The sequence below is a fragment of the Phyllopteryx taeniolatus genome, chromosome 3, assembly GCF_024500385.1.
Source record: "Phyllopteryx taeniolatus isolate TA_2022b chromosome 3, UOR_Ptae_1.2, whole genome shotgun sequence".
Lineage (NCBI taxonomy): Eukaryota > Metazoa > Chordata > Actinopteri > Syngnathiformes > Syngnathidae > Phyllopteryx > Phyllopteryx taeniolatus.
The window spans coordinates 23,404,689-23,427,361 of record NC_084504.1 but is presented as its reverse complement, the minus strand read 5'-3'; the positions used below and the strand labels follow the sequence as shown (position 1 = coordinate 23,427,361).

The 22,673-nt window shown below is 40.1% G+C and overlaps 1 protein-coding gene across 1 annotated transcript in view; it reads right to left on the bottom strand.

The window, feature by feature from the left end:
- The window catches only part of fbxl17 (F-box and leucine-rich repeat protein 17), a 238,433-nt gene that overhangs the window by 150,098 nt on the left and 65,662 nt on the right, over positions 1–22,673 (bottom strand). The window contains exon 7 of the mRNA XM_061767764.1: positions 11,533–11,640. Coding sequence (XP_061623748.1) covers positions 11,533–11,640 — 108 coding nt within the window. The remainder of the gene's footprint in view (positions 1–11,532; positions 11,641–22,673) is intronic.

Sequence of the window (22,673 nt, the reverse complement as noted above, 5' to 3'; positions counted from 1 at the left end):
AGCTATAATAGACCAAATGTGATGCTTGCGGATTCTGGGAAATCCACAAATAAGCATCACCGTTTAAGCCGCAAGGGTTAAAGCGATGGAAAGAAGTCACCTTATAGACCGAATGTAGCTATTACCCTAGCCAATGAGTACATAAAAAAAGAAAATGCATGTAATAAATGCATATGCGAACATGTAAAAAAGTTAACTTTCCTGGAAACGTGGTGCAAAGCAAACAAGACTTAAGATACTTCAGACAGTCACTTTAACATTCAAAGTTCTGAAGAGGAATTGAAAGTCACAACAAGTGCGATTGTGTTGTTGCGGCGGCAGCAGTGGCACTGCCGCCATTACACATTCCGCTCAGACATCATCGTGTGTTGCAGACTGTGTCAGACAGGATTGCAACGGAGGCCAAAAAGGTGAGATGAGTGTTGCCGTGTCAAATACAAGTGGGCACTCATGCATACACACTTTTTTTTTTTCTTATCCGTGTCGAAGAGTCCCGGAGAGTTCATTCAGACAGAGTGGGCCAAAATTTAATCCTCCCTTGTCCATATGCGTTGGCTAAAAACATATCTTTATCATCATTTTTATTAATTTTGACAAAATGAATTTTGTCTTCAAATGTTAAAAAAAATCCTTAAATTACCCTTTAGTACACTCAAATTATGGCAATATTAGAGACTGACCGAAAGTGCCTTGATCAATTCAACAGGAATATGAGTTAAAAATGAAATTTCAATTAATGGATTATCTTTATACTTTTTCTCTCCATTGTTGCTCTACAGTAATGCCCCACTATTTACTTTTAATATAATTTCACATCTTAAAGCACTACCCTTGTAAATAAATGGCTTGCAGATGATGTGATTTAAAAAACAAAATGTATTGGAATTTCGCGGGTACATGCACAAGACTCCCCTATCTTGCACAAAAAACCCAGGCTTACCGCTACTCGACACAGAAACTTTATCTCTCATTCGAGATGTGTCACTTCAACATACAGTGCTTTAAATCTTTCGAAATATGAGCCTTTGCTTGGATGATTTTTAGCTTTGACTTGCAAACTAAAATTTGAGATAAGACCGCTAGATGGTGGCAGCAAACTCAACTCATCTTACAACAAACAGCTGTTTGGGACATTGTGAACAATTCTTTAAAAAAAAATAAAAATAAAATAAATTTAAAAAAAGGCTTCAAGCTGTTTATTGCCACTTCCAGTTGGAGCTTGTTGTCAAACCAAACATAAAAACACAATCAAATTATTTTAAACAACAACACAACTTTTGCCTTAGGAATCACTGCTAGCTTCAAGCTAACACACAATGCAAAACATCACAAATGGGCTAACGAATACCATCGATAGCCGTGGTGTTGTTATAACCATTTAAGCAACGGATATTTGATCACAAACAGTGAGGCAACATATGTAGACATACAACATAATACTTCTAGGGTAATTTTCTTTATCCTCTGCCAAAAACAACTAATACTACTTTTTTGTCTGTATTATACTGCCCCCTGGTGCCAAGGTGCAGATACCAGAAGGAGGACAATTTGGGGCTGGAACAGATTAATGACATTTCCATTCATTTCAATGATGATTTGGAAATACAAATGTTTTGAGTTAAGGGCGTGGTCACAGACCAAATTAAACTTGTAAGTCAAGGCACCACTGTACAGTACTTCCTTGACACCAATTAGACCGGACTTTGGCGGCATCTTGTGGCATCTTAGGGTGTTTTAGAAAGAGCACAAAAGTGCAAATAGGTTAGTATTCAGCAAATAGCTGGGGATAAATTCCACCAAAAAGTATTTGTGAATGGAGCTTAAATTCCTATAGCTAATTTCATGTTGGTCTTATTGAGACAGCAAACTAGTTAAGACTGAATCAACAGCACATCTGCTGGTTGCAGCCAAATAGTCCAATTCATTTCACACAAATGATCAATTCTTTACAACAAATGTATCAAATTGGATGGAATCCCTAGGGAAAATTGTGTTTTATTTTCAAAAGATAAAAAATCCAAAACGTTTCATCTGGAACATTGTGATAGGAATATTTAAAACAAAAAGAGAGAGGCATAAACTGGAAAAGTCATGTTTGGTGTCAACAATAAATTCTATTGTGCAGTCATGGATGGATGGGTGTGTGGGTGCGTGTGTGTGTTTGTTTCTGTCTATATCTGTAAGGTGCCCCTCTACTGTCTATCACTTATTTCCTCTGACACACTCCTTTTTTCTCCCTTTCAGCCACTAATCCCGCATGTGCTGGTGTTGATAACAAACTCAGTAGTGAGGAAGGGCTCAGGAGGAGATAGCGAGCGCCGAATTGTGTGAGGCTCGGCGTATGTACACTTGCACGTGCGCTCTTGCGCGCATACAGACAACAAAGAGCGCTGGTTGAGCCGCCAGACAGTACAGTGGCACTTGCTTGGCCAATAACCAGACAAGATGCAAGACGCCCGCTCAACCCCACTGGAGGTCAACAAGCCCTTCATCGTCCCTCCGTCTGTGGATTAAAACGTCTGACAGCTAAATGAATTATTCTTCAATTACTCTCGCAACACATAGACACACCCGCAAACGCATCATCCTCAGGCTCTTCATTGCTCATTATATTTATAAATCCCCAAATCTCTTTCATACAGCAGCAGAGAAAATTATTATTACCATTTTCAGCGCCCCCCCACCCCCTTCCACCTCTATAACCTTTCTTGCACCAAAGCCCCTCTTACGCCTCAAATACTGCGAGCCACCCCCCCCACCTCCTTTATCCCTATTTCCACCTCTAGCACACAATGGTGGTGCACAAGTACACCATCACACACACATTACTTGATATAGCAAAAGGTGCAGACATGTATTTAGTTCAATAGCTCGTTTCCAGGGGTGACACAGGGCACTGTGGTAATGTATTTCCAGTGCACCAATGAGGGTGTGAGATAAGGTGTGGGCAGACTATGGAAAAGCCAGACATCCCTCATTCCATGTTGGGGGGGGAGAGTGTAGCTGAGGTGCATGCCAGAGCGAAAGTCCAAACCAATTACAACTCACAGCACCCAATAGTGGACCAATGGAAAATAAACAGTTGGGAGGTCAAACAATTTGGAGTTCAACCAAAAATTTCAAGGAACAAAATTTCCCTTGGACCCTGAGCAGCATAAGGGGTAGAAAATGGATGGATAACACATGAAGTAAGGAAGACGAAATCTAAGACATCTGGGTTACAGTGGGCCAACATGGCTTGGCATCAGTTGATTCCCCTCAATCCCTTGCTTCCCCCATGTGTTTTGTGTTTTGTTTGGCTTCTTTTTTTTTTTTTTTTTTTTTGCATATACCCATTCACATGGGAATCCAGGATGATAAACCAAAGACAAAAATGGTAATGACAACGATATAACTAAAAAGAGAAACTGTCAAAATAAGGTTCACTCCACTTTTTATTGTTTTTAGGTTAAGTTGCTTGTCTCAGTTACTCTGGTGTGGCAAGGAAGGGCATCCGGTGTAAAAACTGAGCCAAACATATCATGCGAGTTGGAAAAAAGACTTGCTGTGGGGGCCTCTGATGGGAGAGGTTGAAAGACAACAATGTTGGCAGTGTAGTGATACATGTTGTGGCCGTCCATGAAACTATTACTGTTTTGACTCCCAACACCCAGCCAAGCCCAAAAGAATGAGAGAGCTTCATCAGGAAAGGCATTCAGCATAAAAACTGTGCCGTACAAATAATAACAATAGATCATGAAAAACTGCTACATCAGGTCAGTAACAGAAGATATAGCGTCTTTGCTTTTTACACACTAGTAGTATATTGCCACAACGGTGTGTTTAACACAGCATCCCATAACGAGATCATGTTAATGGGAATTGTATTATTTATATATTACTTGCAATGTGATTTCCTAAAATGAGTCTGTGGTTGAGGTTCTTTTCTGGAACGTTAATGTGTGCGATATTCTCACATACAGAAAATCTGGTATATAAAAAAAAAATAAAAAATTATTAATTAATTAAAAACGTCTTCAAATTTGAGTAAACAGTATAACTTCATTACTTCTCAACATATCTCCTGGAACCTTTCATTTCGTCTGCTACGCCAGAAAGCCCTTTTCCAATTGGCTGACAAGTTTCAGTTAAAGCTATCCACCAATAAGCTTGTACGCGCTGAAATTCAGTTCAAATTACTATGACATTTTAAACGGCATCAGTTGAATAAGTCATGTACTTTAGTCATCAATTGCTGTTCTGGAATTTATTTATGTATTTGTTATGGATGATTTTAGATGCCTTTGAAGTGTTTTAGAAAATTCTACAAAGATGGCAGCCACTTTTTACGTTAGAAATATTACTGGCTGGGTGATTATGGAAAAATAATAATAAATAAACACGTTTACTCAGTGACTTCAAAAATGGTGCCTATTCAATTATCAAAACTCAACTTTAAATATAAATTAAAAGAATAACCAGAAAATAAATTCATGAATAAAAATATATTAGAATATCAATTAAAAAAAATTAAGAAACTAATGCTAATTTTTGCTAGCCCGTCAATAGGGTTTTCTATTGAGTATTAGCATTAAGCTGGGGATGTTTCTAAAAACGATCTGTGTTGTATTTAAATATACAAAGTGTCTATTATTTGAGTTGTATGTTTAGTTTTACAGTAAACTCCAACTGGGGTGTCAATAAACAGCTTGAAGCACGCTCAGGAATGGCAGAATAACACGTCGAATGCCTGCTGCAAGCAACACAGGTGCGTTCAGGGTGCTTTTACAAGGCAGGAACTTGCATACACACACACACACACACCGTGGCATTCAGCACATTGATCGTTTTTCTTTATGCTTTTATAACCGTGAGAAGCTAAAATCGTAATCACCATAAAATTTAGATGAATCACCCAGCCCTTCAATATTCATTCTATTTATTCGTTTTATGCTCTTGCAAACTCCAGGTTCACAATTTATATAGTAAGCAATTACGTACTTACATAAGTCAGACCGACGCTAACACAACAGTAAAGTCATAATTACCGTAAATATTTATGAAAAACACTTTTAGGGCATAAATGAAAATAAATCCAGAGAAAAACAGTCACAGTATTCATACGGCTCTGCGCAAAGTAGTTCATTGCACGCCGTTCGTGATCTCAAAACTTCATGTATCGGGGCAGTCATGCACTGTAACCGTGGGTCCTCTGTACAAAGGCAGAATCGGTGTCCCCTCTACTTCAGAATTTGAAAAATTGCTGTATCAACTTTGTCCCTCCATCCCATGTCAGTGCTATTTATACAGAACAGCGACCTGGACAAAAGTGGGAAAAAACTTGCTTGTACAGGCAGTGTAAAAAGGACTACTACAGCAAACCCAAATAGAAGCAGCCCAAAAGAGTACAATTATATTACAATACTAAACACTTTTATGATGGTAGAACTTTGACCCCTGGAGCAGATTACATATTTTTCAATTATTACTCATGGAGAAAATAAATTCAATATCCAATGTATTGATATTGCCACTGCACAGTACAGGCACCTCGAAGAATGGAACATATAATTGTGGTTCTGACATTAAATAGCCTCCCTCTCCCACACCAGACTGTTTTATACGCTCATAAACGGACAGAGAGAGTGAGGTATTACTTGTGGTCCAGTTCTCTCAAATTTAGGGAATATTTATCAAAGGCCCCAACTTTCTGTGGCGCAGAACAACAAAACCACCGAGGCAACACGGCTGAATGAAGCTACGAGGCCCCAAATTAAGACCAGAAAAGTCCCAGTTGTGCACATCAGAGAGAGGACACAAAGCTATTGCAGACTCAAAATATATGTTGTTTCATCGGTGACACATTCTTCAAAAGGCTCGTCATTTGTTATGTCTCAGGGCAGCTTTCTCACAGGGAGGGGGGAAAAAAGTGTATGAGGCCCACATTGTTTTGAGGCAGTGATAGCTTGATGTATGAGGAGGGACATTGTGGGAAGTCATGACAGGCAAAGGGGAAGCCATCTAAGAGCGACGGAAGGAACACTCGCCGCCGCCACCACGAGCGGCTCTCTTAACATCGACTCTCCGATAGAGTCGACCTTGGACTTAATCAGTACCAGAAGAGCTGCGCTTGACAGGAAGATGGAGAGACACAGAATGCATTTGTGTGTGTGTGTGTGTGTGTGCGTAACAAACAGAGCACATATGCATGAGGGAGGCAATATCCAAAGACTGATTGATAGAGAAGCTTAGAAAGAGAACGATGGAAATAAGGTGATTTAAACACTTTTCAGAAGCTGGATGCCGACTTAAACGGGGTCCACACATACCAGTAACCCAGCCTAATTTGAGCATTATACCTCTCTTCTGTTCAAAGTCAGCAAAGACCTGATTTTCGGCTGTCTCTCCAAGATCATCCCTGTTTTTCCCCCACCTGATCTGCACGGAAAATGTAAACCTGTTCAATATTCACGATGGCAAATCCTTACGTGTGGTCATCACTGAGTTCGACCAATCCACGAACGGCGTGATTGCGAAGTGTGCAGTGTTGTGTGTAATCTATTTCAAAAGTACTTTTGCAGTAATGTAAGGTATTATTTCTACAATGCCAGTGATAGTGGACCAGGTAAAATCTCAAATCACATTATAATACATGGTGAGTTCTTTTCTACAGATGTTTAGTTTTGGGTCCTTTAAAAAGTGAATGGTCAAGATTTTAAAATCGGAAATGGGCCGGTAGTCTGTGCTGTGGCTTGTGGTTCTGTTTAACTCCCTACTCTTGACTGTATTGAGGGAATGAAATAATACAAATAATGTCACTGACGTCATTGTCATTATATTAACCCAAATTTAATCTAACTGTAAATTGGATTGGGCATAAATCGATTAGCCATTAATGGAGAGTGGGTGCTGAGATAATGTGCTATAGAGGCACTATTACTATTTACACTGCACACGTGAGCCGAGTTCAATAACAGTACATGTGGAAAAAAATATTTAAAAAAAATAAAAAATATTAAAAGTGTTGCAAAACTTCTCTCAGGCTGCAGAGATCTATTGTTTTTTGTCCTGTCAGGAGCAAGACAATGTCTTAGAATGCAGAGCTATGTTACAAAAAAATTGTTTTCTTGCACAATTAAACACCGCAAAACCATTAAGGGTTCATAAATGCCAAGTCTTGATAGTTACTCGGCATACCATCTGCATTGGAACCATGGGACGCCCATTTCAAGAATCAGATCGCTGGATGAGGAATATACCATTTCCAATTCATTTCCTCATACCCTCATTTGTGGAAAAAAAAAAAAAAAAAAGAATATCAATCTGAAATGAGGGCGCCATAAAAGAGAACTTCATAAAAATAATGGATTTAGTTCAGCTCTCTTCTCTGCTTAAAGGGTGGCAGGTAAGCGGGGGTAGGAGGATTATCAAAGAGACGGACGGCATGCAATTGAGGAGGCAAATAAGGAGGTGGCAGAGAAATAATTGAGTGAGGGGAAAAAAGACGTAGCCTTGGACTCGCACACAGGGTCCACGGAGTCATCAGTAATGCAACGATTCTAAATGCAGGAATATTATTTTCAATCGACACTGGGTGGGACCAAGGGGAATAAATGAGGAGGAATCACCTGCTAATGTAGATGATAATGAGAAGATTACTGAGGGAGGCAGTAAAATGATCAAATGAGCAGGGTAGGAAGAGTTGAACCACAAAAAATGGTGGCAGAAATAACAGAAATATGACTTGAACCCTGGGAGGAGCTTACATTTTCCTAGAGGTCCATTTATTCAGACGGAGAACAAAGATGTGATTCATGGAAATGACAAAAGTCCCGAGGTGCATTGGTCCCAAATTCTTTGTGCTTCTCGTACAAATGGTGGCACTTTCTGTGATTAGGCCCCTTTTCTTCCCACCATATACAGCTTTTCCACTGCAAAGGACCGGCTTGGTTCTTCTCCGATCTACTAGGCTCTACTCGCTTCAGTTCGTGGCGGTTCACTGGGAAACTACACTGCATTGGATGCAAGAGTCAAAACTAAGACGCACTACAAACAGCAATTGAAGCGAATGAGGATCTCCTGTAATGACTTTACAGCATGTGGCTACTGTCCACGATAAGGAGACACATTTTATTCCAGTGGAGACTGATGAAGGAAGACAGCAAGATGTAGAAAATGGAGAAGAGTGTGACAGAGTCCAACGATAAGTTGTGTTACTAATGTGTGTCTAGCTACTTGGAACCCCAGCCAACCAAACAACAACAAAAAGCTCACGCTTTACGCTTACGCAGCTACAGTGGTGAAAAGCTTTTAAGATTAATCTTCTATCCCAATCTAATTTAAGAGTTATGTAGAATGTTTGGGGCCATTTTTTTCTGATGACAGGGTTCAGTAATGTCAATGTCTATCCATTGCACACAGCATGAACACCACCTAATCATCCTCACTTTTGTGTCCTGGAGTGCCTTTTTTCCTCCAGTGACCAGGTTCGTTCGAGGGCAAGCTTTCCAGCAGGAACTGATGCAGAGCTGTAATCCATGTTGTCTATGCTTTGGCTGAACAGGTCTGACATTGTTCCTTTACAGTTGGCAGGAATATTTGGAAGCATTTACTCCACTGGCGTGTGCTTCAGTGGTGTGTCTCCTTGGCTTTGAATCTTTACAATGATATTGGCAGTTTCCAGGGTTTTTGGAGCAAAAACTTGCTGTAGTGCTCCAGGATTCAGTCCTTTGCATGTTTGTGGTAAAGTTCTGAATGCAGCAACGAGACTCAGTGGCTCTGTTTATGTTTTTGGGACAGTTTCTTCTAGTGGTGGTGTATAAATTATGTTTTATTAAATTGTCTCCTTCTATACATGTCTCACAAGTTCAGCCTCTATGCCCCCACCTGAATGGTTTGGTGAAAATGAATCCTGTGATGAATAAAGCGGTCATCATCTCAAAAGTTGAGGGTGTAATTGAAACAAACAGTCAATAACCAATCAGCAACTAACTTTAAACAAAACTAGATATCAGGATATCAGGTAGCTGAAACTCCCTGTGGGTTAAAATGGTAATAAATAATAATGAAGTGAACCAGACTGTGCATGTACACGTTCACCTCTGTGTATGCCTATGTTGTTATGACTGGCTGGCTTCATTACCGTCTGTCTACAACACCCTGGCCAAGGTCAGCAGAAGCCGCTGAGATGATAGGGGGGCCAACACCATAAATGCAAATTAATCTGCTGTTTAATCTAATAATGTAGGGCGGCATCGGCTGTCTCAGTCCTATTAACACAACAGTAATTGCATTTGAGGGGGAATGGCCGCACAAGCCCCACGTGGGTACATTCGCATGTGCATACAAGTTTGTCAGAAATAAATCGAATTGTACTACAAGCGCACATTTGTGGATATACAATACACACCGGTACATCGGCGCAGTCATGCATTCTAGATGGATCTTAGGAGAAAAGTGAAAAGCACGGCGTACGGAATGACGTCTGAGGAGTCATCTGTGTACGTGTGCTTATGCGGCGCCAAGCATCTTTAACCACAGCGCCCTGAATCATTAGCATGCTAATAGACAAAAAGCAGGGTGCAGTTAGACAAGTGGCATATTATTAGGATTCATTCATTCATTAACCTTTAAAAGTGAACACACAACTTCAAAATGAAGTCGGAGATAAAAGACCGTAAGGTTCTGGGATTCCTCTCAAATAGTGGATTTACCCCTTGGAGAAAATGCATGGCCCGCAGGAGCTGGGATTAAACCGAAATCAAACATCCATACTTAACTGGTGCTTCTTTTGGCCAACATTTAGAGACACAAGAACTTAGTTTCAAGAAAATAAAAAGTCACCTCGTGAGCTATGCATCAGAAACGACTTACTGGATGTAGTCTACTGTTTTAACAACTTTTAAGAAAAACAACACAAATCCTAAGCATGGGTAACAAAATAGACCAAGGAGCTAAATAATTTAAAAAGTGCATTATTGATAAGATCGAGAAGCTCCATTTGGTTACTCTGTGCTGGAGAACAGAGTTTTCCTATTTATTAGGGCAACAGAAACATTATCTCGACTTCCATTTTACTTTGCAATGAAATTAAGACCTTCATCTATAATGCAGTTTTAGTACTAGCATCAGTTACCGTCTCACCTCAATGTTTAGATGTAAAGTCTTAACTGTGCAGTAATCAATATATTGGGTAGTTAGGGTTGCAATGTCCGTGTTGAAATAGTTCAGGCTGCGTGTCATCCTAGTGTGGTTTAGTTGTGATAAGTGCATTCTTACTTAAATGGAGGGAATGTTTCATAAGTGTTTTGTTTTCCCAGGACAACAAACTGGCTCACCATGGTATTGTTTGGTTCAAGAAATTCTAATAAGGCTTATATTTCCACCACGGCTTGTGTCGGCAGAATGATGACAGCTATGCAAATACAATTAAATCCAATATGAAGCTGTGCTGCAATTCCCTTCTGCTTTGTAATCTGTGGTGTTTTTAAAATGGAACATTTGTCATCTTCCCTTTCCACATTTTCAAGTAACACAGAAGAACTATTGTCTGTCAACCAGCCATCAGGCAGCAGTGTATTTAGCCCTAACCTGCACATGACAACTTTTACTGGTATCCCAATGGTAGACTGCTGAAAAACTGTGCGGTAAGGCTACAGGTAGGACATTTTTAACACCTTTAGAAAGGATCTAAACCAACAAATACTGTACGAGAGAAACGAGGAAAGGTTGAACAGATACACATCATTGGCTAAGTATTGGTGTAAAAAAGGAAATGCAGGGGGTTCCAAAAAATTTGACATTTGTAGTCTAATAACATTCTCGCTCAAATGATCAACTTTTAACGAGATGTGTAGAAACTGATTAATATTAAACTTAAGTGTGTTAGTTTTATATTTTTCTCTTTTTTGAGGGTGAAAAATGATATTCATTAGCAATTTAAAGGTTTTTTGTGTGTCAAAATATGCTAAAATGTGTACCGTGCATTTTTGAGGGGATTCAATGAAACTACACCAATTGTAAAGCAGATTTGGGCATGGCACAAAAACTTTTGAAAAACGGTTGTTGAGGTTGTAAATTTTGGCTTGCCCCGTCAGATTTCGCCAAAGCAAGTCACTCGCATGATTTCTTTGCCACAGTTGTTACACCAGATGCGCCTCCTGATAAAACCCACCCAATTTTTTTATCCGGGCTTGGGATTAGCAAAAAGGAAAACGCGTGATGGGTCTGAGGGAGTGCACATATTGATCATTTGTGAAGCTTTATGTAATTGGTTCTAAAATGTTTTGAGTGACTGAAGTTGGATTTTTGGTAAATAAATGAAGCCTTTTTAATTTCGTTCGGCTAGGATATGTTCGTGTGTGCAACAGAAACAACAAGGGGTTTCTTCCTTAAGAATGGTTTGACAGGTCTGAAGAGGAACTGGGAGTTCTACCATCAATCTTCAAATTGCCACAATACCCCTGAGCCAATATTGATTTTTGAAAACTCAATGGCCTAAGTGCCAAGGCCCATCATGATAAAGGTATGAACAAAAGCCCGTATAATACTTACAGCAGTGAGATGGATGACGCCCTGGGACGTCACGGGGCACCCCATGAAACCAACAAACTGCAGCTCGGAGCAATGCTCGGCAACCGCTCGCATCGACTGGTCGGTGACCTGCAGAAGAAAGGAGGAGAGGATATTGAGTTCACACAAGTTATCAGTTGGTGTTTTGTCTCGGACTCCCACAGTGGTGAAACACAAATAAGCATTACAGTAGGGAGATGACAATAATCTTGTAAATAAATACTGTTGAGAATTTCTACAAGCGAGTGGGTGGGGCCAACTGTTATCAAATTCATGACGAAATGTTAGCTCCATCTGCGCTGCAGTCTGGATTGTATTGGGCTTGATGAGCAGCTGAAATAAAGAAACCAGAACAGGACCACAGAGGGAAGGGAGGAGGAAGAGGAGGAAGAAGATAATAGGCAAAACGGGAGGTGTCTGCCAAGTGGCATCGACTTATGATGGATGGACCACTCCCCTTCATTCACCCAGCTGTCGAGGAGCAGGCTCAGAATGGATCGGCGAGGATCAATGGGGAAGGAGAACATTTCCACCACCTTCCATTGTGGTCATCAATACAGATATTGATAGCAGCAACTTTCACTCTCAGAGACACTCGAGAAAGAAGTGGGAGATTGTTCTCTCCATGCTTCTCAAAGTCTTCTCATCAATCACCGCACGTAAATAAGATGAGAGGAAATGAGAGTGAATCGACTTTTGAGGCAGATTAATTGAGGATGGAACACCAAAGGACTTTAGATGGGGAAAATCTTTTTTAATCACTTCTATGCAAATGTGAAACATTTATTTCTGAAAGTCCCAAAACAATAGCATATAAAACGAAATCTTGTTTTCTGAGTGATTCAGTGACAAAATGTGTACAATCCTCATCAAGGTGGTAAGAATTTCCACATCGGGCCTGTCTGACATTGTGTTTATGCTGGGGATCCCTGTGCTTTCTCTGCTGTGTGGGGCAGCAGAACTTTCAAACCCAAGTTGCCAAAGGAACAGCATAATGAGTGTGACTAATATATGCTAAGTACTTAATTTTATATGGTGTCCAACCTACCTACCTAATGATGTAACACTTCATTTACCTGAATGATCTCTGCCCAAGCGTGGTGTCAAGTTTCCAGAACAAGTGAAACTTTAGTGGCTTTGTTAGTCAGGAAACAGGAAATTTTGGTTCGTATGCTCCTGTGTACTCCACACCTGAGTGAACACCCTCATAAGGGGGACTGGTTTCCCATCTAACTCCATGTTTTGTTTTGTTTTTTGGTTTGTTTGTATTAAGTCCACTTCAATATCCACATTTTTTTTAAATTTTCTGCTGCAGCGGACAAAGTTGGCCCTGAACATCAATGTCACAAACATTTTGGCTCCAGGACGTCACAAAAAGAAAGACAAGAGTCCATTTATCGTTGGCCAGGTCACATGCCGCACGGCTTATCTGGGAAAAACACCTCCTGGAACACCACTGAAGCTTAAAGGTGTGTTTCTCAAGCTTAACAGTAAGGAGCCAAAGTGGGTGAAAAGGGTTGAAATGGCTCTTAATGGAATGCGACCCCAGAGGTCCAGTAGACTACATGAAGAAATGTAATGGCGCACCACCAATTAAATTATGTCCAAAAGAATTTGGCTTTTAGTTGCTACTACAGAAAACCAGACCTTACACCCTGTGTACTACTATTTTACAATACTGTATAACTTCAAGAGATGCTAAAATATGCTTTGAATGTATGGTTTATGCCAGATGTATTTTGCTTTTTTAGTACACTGGAACCCCATCGGTATAGTCTATAGTGCAGGCCAACTTCCAATTTTGTTCAGTTTGGACATATATGAAAATATAAATAATCTGTTCCAGGGTCAAACTGTTGTCAAACCTCATAAAACCTTTACACTTAAAGTACAGGCAACATGTGGTGTCTTAACAAAGCCACAAAAAGGCAAAGAAAATGTATTGTTTTATGCTAGCTGAAGTTTTATGCAAATTTACAGGTCCATTGTTTTCCAAATTTCAAATTGTAGGACTTCAGGAATGTTCAACTTTTTGGGTTCCACTGTATAAAAAAAAAAGTAAAGAAGCTCAGTTCTTCCTTTTTTTTTCGTGACATTTTTCTTGATTGTTGAGCACAAAATCTCTTGCAGTACAAAATTTTTTTTGCGCTTTAAAGTCCTTAATCATTTCACCCAAGATAATACGATCTCTAATAAGCAAGTTAAATTTGAGTGACCGTAATAAATTCATGAACAAAGTGGTGGAAAATTAATGTAGTGTTGACAAAAGTTGTAAGGATGCTACTTAAATCACTTGCCAAAATAATTCTGCACCTCAGATTTAGAACTGCTACACCACCGATCCACCTCTCGCTGCAGTCAGAAGTGATTATATAAAGGAGAGTCAGTGCTCCCGACTGGAAACCCTGATGCAAATGGAACATGATCTTGCAGGGCCGGGTGGAGACAAAGGATGGAAGAAGAAAGGAGCGATACTGTTTTTTGTGGGTGCTACTCAAAAACTGAAAAACAACAAAAGCTGAGTTCCAGAAGCACTCCCTTAACCGAAAACTATCAGCAATGACCAAAGAGAGAGGATTACACATCTCCAATTATTCTCAGCACGTGAGACAGGGAGTTCCCAGTAGAGCACAACACGGCAAGAGGGCATTCATCGTATCACATTGGACTTGTACCTGTGTGTGTCTGTCTATGTGCAAGTAGGACAATGTGGATTCTTCAAGAAAATTTAGAACCTTAAAAAAAACCTTCCTCCTAAGCCTTGAAAGGATTTTGTTTTGAAAACAAAATCCATGAAAATAGCAATGGCAGCCATTTGTTTAGCGTATAAGTGGCCAACCAAGAGAGGCCTTCAAACCTTTCAGACGAGTTCAGGGGTAATGGTCTTATAACCTAAACCAGGTTAGAAGAGCAGAAGAAAAGTGGATGGAAATTGCGTAACGCTGCAATCATAAAGATGGCTTTTGTGTGTCTTGTTGCAAGGTAATTGTTGAGAGTGCTGTGATAGCTAAAACAGGCAGTGCTGCATGTGAGTGTGTGTTTCATCTTGCAGCATGTTCTTGTCCAATGTTGGGGAAGAGCCATATCTTCTCCTATATGGGCATCGATATCGTCCATCACACAACTCATTTTACTCCATCAGACCGGAGTTGTGTCATCTTCTTTTTTTTTTTTTTTTTAATCCAATGGGCTGTCATTTTCTTCCTCCTACACCTCTCATTTAGGAAGGTGCTGTTCTTCGCCAATAAAAAAAAAGGCAGCAGAGCCACCGTTGCATCAGTGATTAAGCACACAATCGTGTAGAGCCTATAAAAATGTCAAACGGTGTAAATAAAAATACTCTCATTTACACTTTTCATTGGACAGCTACCGAGCTTGCGCAGATTGCCCAAAAAAACTCATTGACAGAATTGGACAATTAAAAGTGTAGTTTCCTTCATGTGTTTTACACTTGATGGGACTGAATGATTTAGACTCCAAAAACTATCCCTCGAAGGGATTTGTGGACAAAAAATAAACCATCTTACTGAAGAGAGTTTTTTGGCAAGCAATATCACAAGGATGTGCATTTGCACAAAATGTATTAATTAACAACGATTGCTGGCTGGGCATAATTGCATTCTCGCTTTGAAAAAAGTTAAGGTTAATTAAATGAACTTGAGAGAAGGGCAGCAACCTTTTTAGTGAGTAAACTATAAAACTGAAATTCATTCTACTACTGAAGGTTGTGCCATCACTGAGACACAGACACTTGGAAGTCACACTCTGTTTAAGGATGCTGATGGACTTTCCATTTGTTTAATTTTGCCAATATGAAATAATAGATGTCGAAGAAAGTTGATTTAACTTTTGTCATTCTATAATGTCTAATACTTGGCAGTTAATGTTTAAAGCAACATTTTAGGATAGCTAACCATCATACAGAATAAGTCATGCGTGTAACTTTCAATCATTTTCATTCCCATGCTCATTATTCAGGATCTGATTCTTTTTATTTTAGTTCTACTACGAGCCAAACTGGGGCCAAACAGTCACACTTTATGCGGTGGAGGGCCTTTTTAACAGATATTTTTTTAACTACAGATATTTGTGAACCTATTGCTGCAACGAGTCCCTGAAGTACAATTCCACAACAACAAAAAAAGCTAAATCCAAAGACCCTTGTGATGAAAATGCTGCATCTCAATCAGAGGCCACTGAATATAATGATGTCTTGATGAAAGCACTGCTACTGAAGTGTTCCAGTACAATTTTACAGATTTCCAATATTATGCAAAAACATGGACACCAACTGCATGCGAGAGAGGTGCAAATTGAAGTGGGATGATTTTCATCAAAGTTCGGTTCTTTTCCAAGGTAATCATTTCCCCATAAATACTCTCGTGGGGGTGATCCTGCAGTGGGCTCATGACAGCCTTGGAGAGGACACACACTTATAGACCCATGCTTGCTCTCTCCCACACACTCACTCACTCTCTCACACACACACAAAACATTGTCTTCTTTTACAGGCCTGTGTTGGGCTGTATGGATTGGAAGGACTGGTGATCTTGCAAAAAATCTAAATGCATACTTATTATCTACTGTAATATCCGCTGCCTGGAGACAAAAGCAACACGAAAAGTCGTTAAGTTTTACTACAGCGAGGGAGAGTCTCTTTACTGTGCTTCCTCTGTGCTGATGAGCTGTTGTGCAATAAGTACAGCAGGACTTGCCCGGGTATCGATCAGAGGAGTGTCTCTGCAGATGAGCAGCTAAAGCTTTAGAGATCACACACACACAGGAGAGAGCTGTGGAACTTTGTGTATGACAACATTCACAGAAAGGCACACATGCCACACACACAAGTAAGCTGTTTTAGTCTGGAAGGATGTGTTTTTCTTGGGCTAAACAGGCAGTAGTGGTGTTTATGCAATGTTAAGAGAGAGAAACCCAAGACGGATTACAGTGAGAGGCGAGGGGGAGGAAAAAAAAAACAGTGACGAATTTGCAATCTTTTCATATTAACATAATGAAGCTTCTGGTCTTAGGTGTATTTGTTTTGCGACTTTAGTCAGCAAATTGTGTCTGGATACGGGCGCGACAGGCGGTGGTAGGTCGGTGCATAACGAGTCGTGTCCAGAGAAGCGCGGGAATATGAGCGCGGTCTGATCTTATTAAAGGCCTGATGGGATGGAGGCCGGGGATGAGAGCTCTGAATCACCACTTTCTAATCAATCAATCTAATTAAACAATCTTTATGAATGCCGCGGCAAGCCGAGAAAGGATCTGCCGACACACAGATTAATAATGATTACTGAATACCCAGCAACACATTCTATTAACCATCCATCTTCATGCCTGTCTAGATGCCTTGCACATGAAGTCACTTTGTGGTCGTTTGCAGAGCATTTTCTGAATAAGTCTTCAAATGAAATATTTCAATTACAGATTTTGTATCAAGTGTAAGATTTGGGACCTGTATAAAGTGGCACCTTGACCCACGAGAATATGTTCCATGACCAAGCTCGTAAATTCAAATGCCATTCATCCTTTTCCAGCCCCCCCAAAAAACACCATTCTTATTGACTCTGGTCGGAATGGCCACTTCCAGCTGAGCACAACACATCAAGAAATTTGAAAATCGGATGATGGCTTCCCGAGAACTTGAGTTTTTGTGTTGGGAATTTTTTTTTTGCCTCAAACACACCAAAAACGTTCCCCAAAAAGGAAATCTTTCAGGCAAGAAATTGTAAACTGTCAAATTTGAAGGCATGTTTTGACCAGATTTTCTACAGGCAAAACACTACAAAACACGCCTTCAAATTAGACTAAGACTGTATAACTTCAATATTTCTCAAATATTTCATATTTCTCCTTGACCCTTTCGTGTTGTTTGCTACACAGGGAACCCCCTTCTCCTATTGGCTGACAAGTTTCAGTTAAAAACATCCACCAAAAGAGCTCGAACGGGCCGAAATTTCAAAGGGCGCTCCAAGTCAACGCATCAAAATTACAGTGACGTTTCAAACAGTCTTGACTTAAACAGCGCAAAAGGAACATTATTCGTGAGAAGAGCAATGTGGGCATTAGAATAGGTTATGTGCTTTAATAATCTATTGTTTTTTCCGTATTTGTTATGGAAGATTTTAGAGGCGTTTCAAGTGCTCATCGTTATTTATTCATTTTTGTTAATTCCACAAAGACATCTGCCACTTGTAATTTAAGCGGAGTGGCCTAGTAAGCGATGTCAGCACCTGGAGTCGATTAGCCTGCATGTGAGTGGGTGTGTTTGCTGTTAATGAATGTTCTCATTTTGTATTTTTGTGTTTGACTCTTTGGCTAGCTTCACATTCCAGGACAATTTCCGATTTTTTTGCCCAATGTGAAGTGAACAGTACAATTCCGATTTTTTTTTTTTTTTTTTTCCATATCGGACCCAGGCCTCTGTCATATGTGGATATAAATCGGATATGTATCCGACAAGTGCAGGATGGACGCTCACGGGCCATGCATCCGACCTGTACATCATCAAAAGGCAACAAACGTCACAAGTGTTGGACAAAACAGACATGCGACAAAAGCAAACAGGAGACCAAGAAGCAGAGAACTGATAAATATAAGAAAACGTTGACTCTGGTTGCACAAAATCTTTAAAATTAAGACATGCGTCATGACAAGACCTATGCAAGGGGCTGTATTTACTTCCGTCAACACAGCATCTCGTGGCTGTGCGCACGCACAATCTGACGTCCCGTTTTGTACGCATGTGTGTGACGTCTCGTACCCGTTCTGTCCTCAGCAGAAGCCGTATTTGTTTTTGTAATGTGAACGTCTACGTAAAAAGATCGGATTTAAAGAAAAAAATCCGAATTGGGCATCATGTCCTGCAGTGTGACCGTGGCCTTTGTCCCATTCAATAAACTGCTGTAAGTGCACTATTGTGATTTCTTTGTTTTACAAGATGTCTAAACTTTACCGAAACACTCACTTGCCATTTTACTACATACCCCGCCTCAATAAACTTAATCCTTTATACAGTACTAATGCCCAGCAATAAACTCCCCTTTTGTCATAAAGACAATGTTAACATTTTACTGACACTCTTTGGGAGAGATTTATGTTAATGTACCCACCTGATGCTTTTACTTGTAATACAGGTGAGCTGCGTCACACTCAGTATTGATTTTGGTTCATCCCAGTTGGAGTTTATGAAAAAGGGTTGTCAAGATATAAAAATAAAACTCAAGCGAGGCCCTGCAGTTTTGAATTACAGCCTATAATATGAATATAACAAATAAACCAGAAGCCACTCTGAGACAGCTTTGTATATCCATCCATCCATTTTTTGTACCGCTTATCCTCACTAGGGTCACGGGTGTTCTGGAACCTATCCCAGCTAACTCTGGGCGAGAGGCGGGGTACACCCTGAACGTGTCCCCACCAAGCATTCGACCCGCCACTGGACTCCACTCCACACCACGAGAAAAAGCCCATAAAGTTAGGAGAAAAGCACTATTTATGCTTTTCAAAAATCGAAGTCGTGGCTGTGAAAGATGACCGTGTTTGGAAAAATTTAACTCCTGAGATCAATAGATCCACTTTTCTCCTGCTGTGGCCATGCCAGACACATTTTGGATAGAGGGGAAAGAAAAAAAAAATCCATAAAAAAAATTGCAATATCATTTGACATATCTTACAAAAAATGTTTCTGGTAGCTACTTGGTACGAATGATATCCCCAGAACAATGATGCTTTTTCAAGGGAAATCTATGAGTCATCTCCACATGCACGTCAATGCCACATTCCCCCCGCGCTTGTCAAGCATCTTGTCTTGTTTCATCGATGTCGTCCGCCTTGATGACGCCAGGAGGACTAGAATCTGCATGGGTGATCGCCGAAATGATTGATCGCTCCACTCGTCATTTATTCAATTGCTTAAGCCCTCGATTCCCCCACGAGTTCCACGCAGTTTATCACTATACGCTTGTGTAAACGTGCTGTTATGGGCTGCAGGTGTGCTGGCTTCAACATGACCTATGAAATAACAGCTTGGGAAGATAAAGAGGTATTGTTCTCGACCGGTTTCCCCAGAAGATCAATACAACTGAGAGTCAAGACTGAAATCAGAAGCAACTGTGAGTGAAGGCCAAAAGACCAGCTTTGCTCCTCTAAATGTAAAGTCATTACTGTACATCACGTTGTCAAAAGCCTCCAAAATAGCTCTCTTGAGGCTTCAATTCCCTACATGTTCTTTTCACATTTCAACAGTTCTTTGTTGCACATCAAACAAAAAAGTGAAGACACCGCGGAGGACGTCCAGTGACGCTTCATTCCCTTGAAATGCAAAGTGGCCGCTCTCATTGTGGCACGTCAGTGGAACCCTCCAACGCCAGTGATGGATTTTCAAATCCCATCGCAGAGTATTCCTTTCCTGCACAAAAATTCACAAAGGGGTATCCCTTCAATGTCAACCTGCTATATTATTTCTATGGCTCGCTGATTTTAATACATAGTAAAAGACAAAAGTCCAAAGGAAAGTGCACATTACTATGAGGGATCTTTTCTTGAGAAGCGAGAGGATTTGGTATGAAAAGTAAAACACTGAAGTAGTAGAAAATAGCATATTTTCTAAATTACTGGAGAGGAAAAAAAATACATTACGGGTTCTGATTTTTTTGTAGTCGATGCTAAAGTGATGATTGATCGGATTCAATTAATCAATGCTATCATTGATTTTTGTTTCAGTTGTCAACTCGCTGGGCACGCTTCCAAACATTAGCTCGCTCTCTCACACTACCCGCCGTCCTCGGTTGCATAGGCCCCACCCCCCCAAATCGTTTATCTAATCGCATTCAGACAACTTCACGGCCTCTCAAGCTGTCAGAAAATTCGAAATTGTGATATTCTAACACCAATTCACCTAACACAACTTCAGTCGCTACAGAATACAATAATTTATATAGTATCGCAATATTAAAAATTACAGGAGGAGGGAATGCTTCGCAATACTGTATTGTATAAAACCTGCAGTTTTGTTACGTGGAACGTTTTATAAGATACAGCTGTCTGTGAGACAATGAAAGGGTGTTTGATTTGTGATTGAATGAGTAAATCGGAGGGTGGGGGCCCATGGAAGAAGGAAGAGGATTGCGAATGTGCATCTGTGGGATGAAGGCTGACAGTTTAGAGAAATGCTAGTTGTATGTTTTCTTTGGTGACCTTAACCATTCATTTTTACACTAGAGTGGTTATTGATCGACCAGGGCTTCTCTTTGTTTCCTCGTCAAAGCAGATGCTAATGTGTATTGTCTGTGCTTTCACTGTTACAGGAAGGTTTTTGGTTAATTCACTGACAGCTGACGTGACGATTTAAAGCTGCTCGCAGGCTAGCATTAGCGGCTGCCTGTTTAGATGAGTGTCCATTTATTATTTGAAGATAGACTGGCACATTTTCCAAGTGACAGTGCTACCAATCTCAGTTTAAGTAAAATATTTCCACACGTTTGAGGCACCGCTGCTAGTTGGGCAAGTGAACCCACCACCTGTTGATGACAGGGAAGCGTCCGTGCTGTTAATGTCAAAACACGATTAAATCTTGCAAAATGGTAAAGTCGACGTGTCGTCTCATTCGTTCAACCCCTAGTCTCAAAGTTTTTCAAATGTGGGTTAGTGGGGGGAAAACAATTTCAATAATTTTGTCAGCTCACGTAAAATGTATTTTAAATTACATTGAATCTATCACAAATAATGTTCGAACTTTCAAAGAGATAACATTTTTGGTCTTTTGGAAGATTTCAAGTACACTTGAAAAAAAATTATGTGATCAAAAAGTGCTCTGCGCACAAAAAAATATAGCCCACAGGTTGCCAAATTAGATGTAATTATAAAATATCTATCTAAACACAGACACAGACATGTCTCATGAAAATAGTCCAGTGCTTAAGTGTATTATTGTGCTTACATTTTAACAGCTTCTCCAAAATTCTTGTGGACACGTAATGTGACATATTTGAAAAAGTAACAATCTCACACACTTCTTATCCTCTTTTCGAGAAGACAGAGAAGTAAGTTGTCAACAGTGTTTTAGTACAAATACACGACATGACAAATATTGGATTGACATGCACATTCTGATTCTTTACAGTTACATGGGAGACATTATCCTGTTAACCAAAGTCTAATAAAGTGCAGGGCAGGCATCTAACTGTCACTGGACCCGATTTGTTTGAACTTATCGATTTTCAGCAAGCCTTCGGAGGGGCATATTTGTTCGCACAATATGGTGTTTACATGTGCAAAACAATACCAGAATAGTGCGGGGAAAAAAGCACTATACTAATATGCTGTTGAGTACCATCCATCACAAAAAATGGCACAAGCACCAAAAGCATGAACGCGTACAGTAGTTCTCTAATTTCATAGTGATATACATGATTATTTTAGGGCTTTGGGGGTGTAGTGGCTCATAGAGACTGGCCAGATCAAATCAATGCTCCATTCACAATCATTCTGCGATTGTGGCAACCAGTCCACACTGTCAACCTGAACAATATAAGCAGTACAGATGGCTAGTCGACTGGAGGTATTCCATTACGATCTGAATAGGAAATAAAAAAGTCAGGATCTATTTTGCGATAGACTGAGACCACCTTGCTGAACTGGAAAAGCAAACCTGAGACACTTTGGTCTGCACAACGCTGAACCTCTTAACACTTCACTGTTCCCATGGTAACGGTCAGCGACAATCTATCAGTGTGTACCAAAAATGGACTTCACATTTAAGCTTTATTTAGAGATCAGTTTTATGTCACCAGTTAATGATGACAAATGGGACTTAAAGAAGTCAAGTTGATCATGTGTCTATGGTGGCCTGCTCATCAATGCTAGACATTACAGCTAGGGTCCTTATTGGTGTGTTCCATTCAGCTGGCTATGCGAACCATTACCTCTTCTTCTTATCAACTATGGCTGTTCACGAATGGGTGGTAACTCGAACTGGGATTCGAATGGGCGTGGAAAAGCGATCATTGAATGAGAATTTTCGGACTTGAATTCAGACTTTTTAATTTTCCTTGAAAAGAAAAACGCGCCAGTTCCAGTTCAATAGATAGTTTTCAAATAATCAAATCGGATTTTTTATT